This window comes from Pseudochaenichthys georgianus, chromosome 24 (genome assembly GCF_902827115.2).
Source record: "Pseudochaenichthys georgianus chromosome 24, fPseGeo1.2, whole genome shotgun sequence".
Classification (NCBI taxonomy): Eukaryota; Metazoa; Chordata; class Actinopteri; order Perciformes; family Channichthyidae; genus Pseudochaenichthys; species Pseudochaenichthys georgianus.
In genome coordinates, this window is record NC_047526.1 from 1,844,178 (window position 1) to 1,855,888 (window position 11,711).

Below are 11,711 nucleotides of genomic sequence, written 5' to 3' on the forward strand. Positions count from 1 at the left end.
GCCATTTGAATTTCAGAAAAGAACAATAAACCTTTTACACTGTTTCCAACACACTTCTTTAATCCGTGACATGCTGGGAGAAAGCCAGGATAATGAGGAACTGCTGCTTTCATATTGCCCTTCCATGAAGTCAGGAGATCAGACACATATATACAGACTTGAATTGTCTCCCTAATGATTCCTAACATGAACAATACTTTCTAATACAAAAAAGCATCAAATCTAATGTTTGAATACATGAGCTCAGAAAGGGTCTGTGTGCTGAAGGTGGGGGGGGGGGGGGGGGGGGGTCCGTGCAGTCTCTGATCTGTTCACACTGACATGATCCCTGTCTCTGAAAGACAGCTGCACTGGAGGAGTTCAAAAACAAATGTGACACAAGACAAATGATACATCCAAAATGATGAACATGCACTTATGGATCTATTTAAAAAAGAGCAACAGTTCATGTTACTCAGAACTAATCAGAACCCTCTTATTCAGAGCTGATAGTGAGGTGTGTGTTTAGACAGTCCCCTCCAAAGCTGCTGGAACGGCGAGGCTAATTGCTTTATTTCTGCTGTACACTGAAAACCATTAGGTTTGACATCAGAAGATGAAGATGAGCCAAAAGGTCAGTACTTCAGCTTTATATATAATCTATAATTATATATAATAATTATTAATATATAATATAATCTAGTCAAATGAGTGATTGTCAGTTGTGTGTTGTTAATCCTATTGTCAGTGTCTTGCAGCCCGCCTTGATACTGGCAAAAGCTGAGCTGATGAACAGCAACTGTTTCTGTAGCATGGCTAATTGGACTGCCATTCCCTTAAAGGTCACCTATTATGCAAAATCCACTTTGGGTGTTCACTGTTTCTCAATGTCGAGTAAGGATGCTCCAGAGCCACTATTTCAAGGATGCTACGAGTGGCGCCGAAGGACTGTTCCAATGTCCAGGATACTTGGAATTCTACCGAGCCCGGCGTCCTTCGTTGCGGGAGATGTCGAGGCTGCACATGTGCTGCACAGATTTTGGCCACTTGATGATGTCATAACGATGTTTTGGCTTGTGTAACCATTACCCCCCTCCCAGTGGCGGCGCTAGAGATTTTCTCTAGGGGGTGCTGTGGGGTAGCTTGACGTTTCATAGAGGGTGCTCAAACATTAAGGGTTTCCCATTAATGCACCAGCGCTACAGTTGAATTTTCTACTGCAACACTCCGCACGCACGCACGCGCGCGCACACACACACACACACACACACACACACACACACACACACACACACACACACACACACACACACACACACACACACACACACACACACACACACACACACACACACACACACACACACACACACACACACACACACACACACACACACACACGCGACTGTTACAATGAAGGCTCGATAATCAGCTCACGGCATATAGGTGTAAGCAGGGGTAAAGTGCTATTTGTACAGGTGGGGGGTGGACCTCACCTCCTCTAGGAGGGTCCTCACCTCCTCTAGTGGGGTCCGGGGGCATGTTTCCCCGGGAAGATTTTTTTTAAATATTGAAGTTAAAAGCATCAATCTGGTGCACTTTGAGAGCAACATTAAGAGTTCTATGGATACATCTCTCAACAACACCCATATGACACAGAACTGTAAACAGATTTTCTATTTCTTTATAGATATTTTACAAATCACTCCCCTTTTAAAACAAACCGTTTGAGACCCACTGAGATAACTAGACTAAAGTTAACTATCTAAACACTGAGAGCCCTTTACTTCACCTGAGCTGAGGTTACCTGAGACTCTCCATCTGACAGGAGAGAGTTCTCCCTCCACTTGTTGTTGAAAAAGCTCCTTATACCTGTTAGCTTGGCTAGCTAGCACCAGATGCTAACCACAACGATCTCCAGTAGATACCCACCGGTGTGTACCGCACACACACAGAGCAGAGCTTGAATGAAACACAGAGACCCAGAAGTAAGCTACTTGTACTCACGAGGCTATTATGTGCAGAATCCCTCTCGCTTTCAGGTGGTTTTGATTGAGTGTCCACACCTGGACTAAAAAACGATACATTTTTCACTTTGCTGTTAGCAAATAATTTGGCGCTCTAGCTAACAGAAAGTCAATCAAGTGTCATAAAGTAATTTAGCCTATGGGTAGGTCAAAAATCGAATGGGTGCTGGTCATTGGCCTAATCATATCACCTGTGTTGGCTTTATGTTTTTGGTCAAAAATGTGTTTGTTTCACATTTGCATTGATGTAATCAATCATTTTTATAATTTAATTTAAGAAAAATAATAATAATAATTTTCGAAAAAAAAAAAAAACATTTCTTGGGGGTGCTTGGGGGGTGCTTTGGCAATCCTGTGGGGTGCTTCAGCAGATCAACGGATGACAGAGGGTGAGCTTGTGCTGTCATTTTTTCTGTTGATCGTTTTGTCCATAGTTACTATGTTATGATTTTGTTATCCTTAAAACTATCTTGCTTCACTATGGACTTTCTCTTCGAAAACGCGTCACAGTTTATAGCAGCGACGTGCAGTCAGGGGAGGCAGGGGAGGAGAAACTAACTATCGCCGTAGCAAATCACCCGGTTTTGTATGACCAGACCCTCTTCACCTACCGGGATACAAACCGGAGGAACCAGGCATGGAGGGAGGTGGCAGAGACAGTGGGGGAAACTGGTAGGTTTTCGCCTGTTTGGGGAGTTTATATATATATATATATATATATTGCTCGCATAAAATCCCCGGGGTTTTTTGCTTTGTATGTCGGGGGCGGGAGATTCATGTGATTGGTTGTTGGTCGCGTTGCTTGAATAAAATCCCCAAGCTCCAGACACGCCCAGCTCCAAGCTTTTTTTGAAGCTGTAGTGTGGACGCTCCGTAACTGGCTGGAGCGCGGGCATTAATGTAGCGCGGGCACTTATTTTGTGAGTGCGCTCCAGCCAGTTGCTGTGGGGTGAGGTGAGGCACAGATGAGCTCTGCCTCACCTCAGATGCGTCACCCCACAGAAACTGGCTGGAAAGCGGCCCCTAAGCGCATGCCTGCACCATCTCACTGTATGTCACCAATGTAATGTTGGTAGATCCCTTTATTACATTTATTCTCGCCATCCATAGTCTCTAAATAACTTATTTAACGTATGATATTTGGGCTCGCTTGTCTCATCGTACAACGGCAATGAAAAAGGCACCAGGGGAGGCAGCCATAATCTCTGCCGCACTGCAGGGGGCGCACGTGAGCCCACAGGTTCTTGTTGCTACTGTTATTCTACGCAGAGACGGTACACAAACAACAAGCTAGACTTTTGAAACTAGAGGAAGATAAGGAGGACTTTTACAAAGAAGTAATAGAGATTGTTGTCCAGAAGGAGAGCATGGACTTCATCTTCAAGTCAAGGTAAGACCACCATTGTAATGAACATGGGATCTTACTAAGAGAGAACAATCCAATATTTAGATGTTGGGTATCCTTTTGTTGAACAGTCTGTTTAAAATGAATCGAAGCATCAGACTAAAAAAGCTTTTGAAAATAACCAAATATTTCGATTAAGGTCAAAATATAATATTTGTAAATCTGACTCTGAAAGAGTCCGCGCCTCACCAGCCACGAACCTCACCGCACGTCACTGGTTTATAGCCAAGTGTAGCCTCTCGGCGACTCAAACGTAACTGGGGATTGAGCCGCCACACTCCTCCTAGAGCACCATTGAGTTATTTTTAACCAAATCTCTCTGGGGAGTGTGGCGAGCGTGGGGAGGGGCTCCTTATTTTCATCTAAAGCAGTGTTTCTCAAACGTTTTCATACCAAGGACCACTTAACCAATAAAAAAACACTCACGGACCACCTAACTCCACAAATATCCAAAAACACATCGTTTTTCTAGAACAAATTACAAATCGCCTGAAAATGGTACAAACAAGTGGCAACATGTGTGATGAAGGTGTTGCGCTGGGCTATATCATGCAATCGAAAGTGAAGCTTAGGCTGCGGCCACACGAGGACGAAAACGGTCGTTTGCGTTACTGTTTAGTGTCATATAGACCGTTCGGCCACACGAGGACGACCGAATACGGCACTAAACGACTGAGGAAACGATAACGGGTCCCAAGGTGGATAGAACGGCATACGCAACGCTCTGGGGGGTCCAACGGCTCCGTGTGTACGCCCTATACGCATAGACGGCGCGTGAGGCTCAGGTTTGTGAAGGCTAAATAACTTTTTTTACCTGACGCTGCCCGCCTCCGGCGTCTATAGAAAAGAGATCCTCAGTGTGCGGAGTTTAAATCTCTCAAGTCATATTACAGGATAAAGGAAATACAGTTTAAACTGCCGTATGCAGAGAAGACGCCGACGCGTCGCACTTATCATTCATATTACATCATCAATCAGATCATCGATCATATAATATCATAATATATCATATATTTCCTTATCTGAGTCAGCTTCTCCAGCCTCATCTGGCCGTGCAACACTTACAGTGTCACGTATGCAGAAGTATTATTTTAAGCAACACATTATGTTGACGGAACACTCGAGTCAAATGTAATTAAAGTCAGATCCACTCGTGTCTTAGACGGGGCAGCGATATCATAAAACTATACGCTTTCAAACACTCGGTAGGCCTAGTTATTTTTTAACCAGTTGTTCTGTATTCACCTTGCAGGTGCAGCTTGTGGCTTGTATCCTGGATTATGTTGAAGTCATGGATGTTTAAAGCTCATATTTGTCTAATATTAGTTTACTTTTCATTAATGAAGTATGACGCTGCGCTGTCAGTACACTTGTCCCTGTTTGTGATTGGTCAAATGTAGCTAACCCCGCCCCTTTCACGTGAACGCGCTCTCAGCTGGAGAGAGAAACCCTGGCTTGATTTACCGAGTTGATAACCAGCGTCGTAGGACCGCTTAGCGAGATCTCGTTTGTTAGTTTGTTGTTGTTAGTTTGTTTGTTACTCAAACATATCCAGGGTCTGTTGAACTGGCTTCGTAGTACAGGGCACAGGTGGCTAGCAGCGCTAAGGTCAAAGACACAGACATTATACATTATATTTGTATTTTACCAGGATGCAGTGACACAAATATTTGGAAAGGCTTAGCCTTCCCTAGCCTACAGTACCCGCCGCCCCTGCCTATACGATCATTTTCTGATAATGATGAGGCAATAGCCCCGCCTCTCCCCACCTCTGCTGCTCACCCCCTTGTCAAAGTAAACTGCACCCTGAATTCAGATTATTTATCTTTCTCTCGATATGGACCTAAACGTGAGTGAAGTCTAATCTGACAGGACGGAGACACGCAGCTCTGCTCCCCTGCAGCTCCTCCCGCTGCAGCAACACACACTTCAAGTCAGATCATCGCCCTTAGCTATTTTAATGACCTCTCAAACTAAACTAGTTATAAATATGTTTATTTTTATTGTCGGCCGGGCCACTGATTACTGGATCAGCTGCTGCATGAGACAGACACTGACGCTGTCCGAAGAGAGGGAGGAAAAAGAGAGGCTCCGTGTATGTTATTATTATATTATATAGATTCGTTATTCATTTGTTTTAAAGCTCAATAAATAACAAAGAAGACCTTTGACCGGCACTTTATCATTTTGTCCGGAAGATTGAAACTTTAATACACGTTGACTGGCGAAACACTCTGCCCGGTTCCCTCGGCCCCCACCGCGGAGAATAAACAGAAGGAAAACCATGACAACCTTCTTCTTCACTGCTTTTGTGGAGGAAGTTACAGCGCCACGTACAGGCTCGGCATATGTACTGCAGCTTCTCCAGCGGTTGGAGCTACACGGAGCGGTCTCGTGTGGACAGACACTATCCGGATGACTATTGCGTGTGGACGGAAGCTTGTTTGCAATTGCGTTAATCCTATGCGTTTAGCCGTTTTCGTCCTCGTGTAGCCGCAGCCTTAAGCTCGCTCCATTGCGGACATATTCCCGCGAGAGTGCGGAAGACTTACATTTATTTAAAATGTGAAATGTTACCAATATACTCACGGACCGCTAGGGGGCGCTCACGGACCACACTTGAGAAGCACTGATCTAAAGTAACAGACAGAGAATCAGCACTTCTGAAACAGGGCTAAAACAGAGGGGCTTATGGGTAATGCTGCAATGATTTGTTTGGTGTTTTGAGTCAAACACTTCAGAGACATGTTTTGTATATATCTGAGAGTATCATATATTGATGAAAAACAGTATAAAGCGGACCTTTAAAGCCTTAAGGGGTGTCTAACTGTATTTCAGCCACCCATGTTTAGAGTGTTCTCTCCCCTGCACTCAACAATGGACTGGCCCGCATTGGGTCATTCCTGCAGGCTGGCTCTTGGGGAGAAGAGCACTCAGCATGTCATGTTCAACTTTTGTTTATGAATGAATGCTTGGATTCTAGATTGTGTCTGTTTAGACTTTAGATAATAAAGAATTCACCTTTTTTCATTCTATTTGATTTTGTTACCGATCCTAAAAACTGTATATATATATATTTTGGGTAAATCAAATAAATGTCCACCTTTACCTGCACGCCTAGTTTTTGCCTCCCCTGGTCCTTCACAATCTCATACCCTGGTAAGGCTCCTTTCTGTCAATGCATTTGCGAGCGCGGTCAGAGGCACTGGCTGTCAGACGACTGTAGTATTTACATCATTACAGGCACTCTGGAGTCGGGTCTATCTTTTTCTTCCATAGCACACACATTTGTATCTTTCTAGAAATATTTATTTATCCTATAACTTGTTTTTGTTGCAGTGGAAAAAGACATTGTGTCCTTGAGGAATGATTGATCAAGCTTGCTATTCAAACGGATGATTTGGAAACAAATCACAAGTTTAATTTGTATTCATAAAAGCACAATATATACATATTAATACTTGTGCGTTTTATTGCGTGCCTTGCGTTGATTTGCATCCTATTGAAGAGCAGTGAGTAGCTCCCTCCTCCTGAAGCCTCCCTCCTCACACCATGCACGGTCTGTGGTCTGCAGACATCACCATCACTTTGAGGAAGCCACTCCTGCGTGTGACCTAGAGAGGACAGCTCGGAGGATCTATAGCGAGCAGGTAGGTTTGATTTCAACTATTGTAGTATTGACTGCCCAGATGAACATTATTCATCTGCATTAATAATCCGGATGATTGATAATGCTCTGTGGAAGGGTGAAGGCTTCCATAACACCCATCGTCCAGAGAGCTGGAGGTTAGTGTGCTACCACATATGAGCGCTTCACAGGACATCTCTCCATCTCTGCAGGTCAGCCGGCAGCCGAGTGTCTCTCCTTTGGAGCTAAATGCAGTTCTAGCTTAAACACAGTAGAACAGAAGCGCTCTGAAAGTGACGACACATTAGCTGTACCAACCGAGCGGCCAAACGGTTGGTTCCATGACCTCTGATTTACAACCATTAGTAAATAAAATACAAAATAAATATCCATCACGTTGACTTTAATTAAATGTATTATGTTAACAGATTTCACATATTCAGTACATTTCACATACATTTCAGGTTTTTCAGTGAACATTAAAGAATCATTTTCATCTGTAATGTTTTGTATACCGTCTTAAAAGCAGTCACTTTGGTGATACTTTCAGCAGAGTGTCTGCTGTAGTTCACAATAACCTTATACAAGCTTAATGGCTCCAGTGTTCCGAAGAGGTAACAGCTGTACTCGTGTTTGTCCTCACCTCTCTAATGGCTTTATTGCAGGTATTAGTATGTGAGCTATTGAGCGGCGCTGAATGCAGCATGGAGGTGCTCGTCGCCTTCCAGAGGGTCTACTACCCTCTGCTCTGCGTCGTGGGCATCCCAGGTCTCTATCTTCTTCTTGTCCAGCCACAAGTCACCAATCACGTTAGCTCACTGTGTGCTGCAGGCAGTCAGCAGGCAGGCAGTCACCAGGCAGGCAGGCAGGCACCAGGCAGCCAGGCACCAGGCAGCCAGGCACCAGGCAGGCAGTCACCAGGCAGGCAGTCACCAGGCAGGCAGGCACCAGGCAGGCAGTCAGGCACCAGGCAGGCAGGCACCAGGCAGCCAGGCACCAGGCAGGCAGTCACCAGGCAGGCAGTCACCAGGCAGGCAGGCACCAGGCAGGCAGTCAGGCACCAGGCAGGCAGGCACCAGGCAGCCAGGCACCAGGCAGGCAGTCACCAGGCAGGCAGTCACCAGGCAGGCAGGCACCAGGCAGCCAGGCACCAGGCAGGCAGGCACCAGGCAGCCAGGCACCAGGCAGGCAGTCACCAGGCAGGCAGGCACCAGGCAGCCAGGCACCAGGCAGCCAGGCACCAGGCAGGCAGTCACCAGGCAGGCAGGCACCAGGCAGGCAGGCACCAGGCAGGCAGTCACCAGGCAGGCAGGCACCAGGCAGGCAGGCACCAGGCAGCCAGGCACCAGGCAGGCAGTCACCAGGCAGGCAGGCACCAGGCAGGCAGTCACCAGGCAGGCAGTCACCAGGCAGGCAGGCAGGCACCAGGCAGCCAGGCACCAGGCAGGCAGTCACCAGGCAGGCAGGCACCAGGCAGGCAGTCACCAGGCAGGCAGTCACCAGGCAGGCAGGCAGGCACCAGGCAGGCAGGCACCAGGCAGGCAGGCACCAGGCAGGCAGTCACCAGGCAGGCAGTCACCAGGCAGGCAGTCACCAGGCAGGCAGGCAGTCACCAGGCAGGCAGTCACCAGGCAGGCAGGCACCAGGCAGGCAGGCAGTCACCAGGCAGGCAGTCAGCAGGCAGGCAGTCACCAGGCAGGCAGTCACCAGGCAGGCAGGCACCAGGCAGGCAGGCAGTCACCAGGCAGGCAGTCACCAGGCAGGCAGGCAGTCACCAGGCAGGCAGGCACCAGGCAGGCAGGCAGGCACCAGGCAGGCAGGCACCAGGCAGGCAGGCACCAGGCAGGCAGTCACCAGGCAGGCAGTCACCAGGCAGGCAGTCACCAGGCAGGCAGGCAGTCACCAGGCAGGCAGTCACCAGGCAGGCAGGCACCAGGCAGGCAGGCAGTCACCAGGCAGGCAGTCAGCAGGCAGGCAGTCACCAGGCAGGCAGTCACCAGGCAGGCAGGCACCAGGCAGGCAGGCAGTCACCAGGCAGGCAGGCACCAGGCAGGCAGGCAGTCACCAGGCAGGCAGTCAGCAGGCAGGCAGGCACCAGGCAGGCAGTCACCAGGCAGGCAGGCACCAGGCAGGCAGGCACCAGGCAGGCAGTCACCAGGCAGTCACCAGGCAGGCAGGCACCAGGCAGGCTGAGCCACTGCCCTCGCAGCAGCCACATCTTATTCTAGAAGTGACTAAGTGTTTACTCCATTTGGAGTTTTTGTACTTTCCTTGAGTATTGATATGTTTTGCTACTTCTACTCCACTACAATTCAGAGTTAAATCGTGTACTTTATGTACATGTACTTCACAAATGTGGATGAATGATGTGAAATATAATCAAGTGTTAATCAAGTACTTCAGACTAGCTGCACCTCCACCAGCTTTGAGAACACTTTCATGATCAATCATTATAAAACATATCATATATATTATTCTGACATGCACCAATCTGCACAACGACTACTTTCACTATATTTTGATGAGAATACTTTTCTACTTTCACTTGAGGAACATTTTGAATGCAGGACTTTTACTGTAACCGAGTATTCCTACTCTCTGGTACTTTATATAAGTACACCTCCCACCTCTGGTTACTAACATAACTGCAACATCTGCAGTCTGTTAAAGAATAGTCCTGTGATGTGGGATACACACCACGGTCAGATAAGCTGCACTTCTGTGTGTTCAGATACAGGTAGGCGGAGCCGAGCTTAGCTCAAAGGCTGGAGTGAGGGGAAAGGGTTACAAAATAAACATGCAGCTTACAAAAGTTACACACTTTATAATATGTACACAACCGGTCAAACTTAGAAATATGACCTTATGGCTTTTTTGAAAGACTAGTGATAGGCTTGCAAACAATGGTGACAACATGTTGGCGACTGGGTGTATGGGTGACCAGCATGCTACAACACATATTTGACAGCTTCTGAGTTTTTAGAAAGATGTTCGCTGAACCAGGAGAAAAGTTCTGACAAGCCCCGATCTGCACCGACATTGATTATCACTGAATCATTAAGCATACCTTGGTTGTAACTTAAAAGTTGGACCAGCCAGGGAAATATAATAACCTTTGTGTCTCCCAGCAAACCTCTTCACATTCTACATGATCTGCTTCCGTAAGTGCGGGATGTCAGACACGGCCATCATTTATCTGAGCTGCCTGGCCATCATGGACACCTTCTACCTGGTGTGGGTGATCCTTGTAGACCTGACCCTCACCTTCTGGCTGCTGCAGCCCTTCTGGAACTCCAATCCCTGGTGTTCCATCCTGGGAGTGCTGCAATACGGATCCCTCTACAGCTCCTCCTGGATCGTGGTGGTGTTCACCATCGAGCGCTACCTTGTTCTCCGCAGCACCGCGGCCAAGCAGCACTTCTCCCAGGCCCAGGTCACTAAACTCACATGTGTGGCGATCGTGCTGCTGTCCCATGTTGTGTCTGTGCCGCTGGGCTGGATCAACATCGTCTCACCTGTCAACATCACTGTGGACGGACACAATGTGACACTGCCCCGGTGTCGCTACCGCCACGAGGCCTACTCTACGTATATAGTGTGGATAACTACCTTCCTCTCGGGGGGAATCCCCATCGTGTCGGTCATCATCTTTAACTACCTCATCGGCTACCATCTGTGCCGCGCCAGCAACCTCTTCACCAAGGAGGAGCGGCGTGTGATGCATGGGCGGAGCACCAGGGGCATGTTGAGGAGGACCGTGCTGCTCCTGGGCACCGTCTCCGTCACCTTCGTCGTCCTCAGCCTGCCCCGCTTCGTCACATACTGCATCCTGAGGACCAAGTACAACAACGAGAGCTTCAACCGGAACGACTACAACATCCCCATCAATGTGGCCGGAGACCTGGCCAACATGCTGCAGAACCTGAACTCCACCACCAACTTCCTGCTCTACTGCATGGTGAGCCGCTGCTTCCGCCGGGAGCTGCTCCACATGGCCACCTGCAAGGCCCGTGAGCTGGGCTCTGTGCTCACCCACACCACCATGAGGGTCTTCTCTGTGGCCAATCATAAGGCCTTGCCCTCCGCTGACACTGTGACTGTGGTGCTGACCCATCTCAAAGTGACGGAGTAGAACCCATCTGGAAGATTGGGCAAGAATAAGACTTTCAAAAATGTAATCCTTTAAACATTAATGTTCCTTCATGACTTTTTAAACAGAAATTTGACATAGAAATCTCACAAAAGCCCACTCACCAGAGCGGCTCAGGGATTCCAACGACATGTATGACCGTTTGATGTTGAGCTGTGATGGTGATGCTCTGTGATTAAATACCTTTCACTGGTGATCGTCCCGTCAGCCTCAGCTGTACTTTGTATTGCGTGTTAATAAATGCAACAACATTGGAAACATGGTAAACATGTGACCTGCTAAACATCCGATGTTTGTATTGACATGTTGGCATCATAACACCAGCATGAAACCCTAACCACCACCTCACAGTGATGCGTCTTGTCGAACATATGGAATAAACTAATGATGAATGTGAGCACTGTTGTGTTGTATGTGAACAAGTTGCCATGGGGTTATTGTGCTGAGAGCTCCAGGTCACAGGGACGTCAAAGTGTTCAAAGCTCATCCCGAGCAGTCACACCTTGTCAGCATGGCTGCAGT

General features: G+C 47.7%; 1 protein-coding gene across 1 annotated transcript; it reads left to right on the forward strand.

The window, feature by feature from the left end:
• Positions 1 to 7,611: 7,611 nt before the first annotated feature.
• LOC117440229 (probable G-protein coupled receptor 139) lies at positions 7,612 to 11,171 on the forward strand. Its single transcript, XM_034076520.1, has 2 exons — positions 7,612 to 7,807; positions 10,168 to 11,171. The coding sequence occupies exons 1-2, from the start codon at positions 7,690 to 7,692 to the stop codon at positions 11,169 to 11,171; spliced, it is 1,122 nt and encodes a 373-aa protein (XP_033932411.1). The 5' UTR covers positions 7,612 to 7,689.
• The last annotated feature ends 540 nt before the right edge of the window (positions 11,172 to 11,711 follow it).

Bases quoted from the DNA above. Each gene is read 5' to 3' on its own strand.
- LOC117440229 (XM_034076520.1), top strand. From the start codon at position 7,690: ATGGCTTTATTGCAGGTATTAGTATGTGAGCTATTGAGCGGCGCTGAA. The intron at 7,808-10,167 runs GTCTCTATCTTC...TGTGTCTCCCAG, and splicing joins CTGCGTCGTGGGCATCCCAG to CAAACCTCTTCACATTCTAC.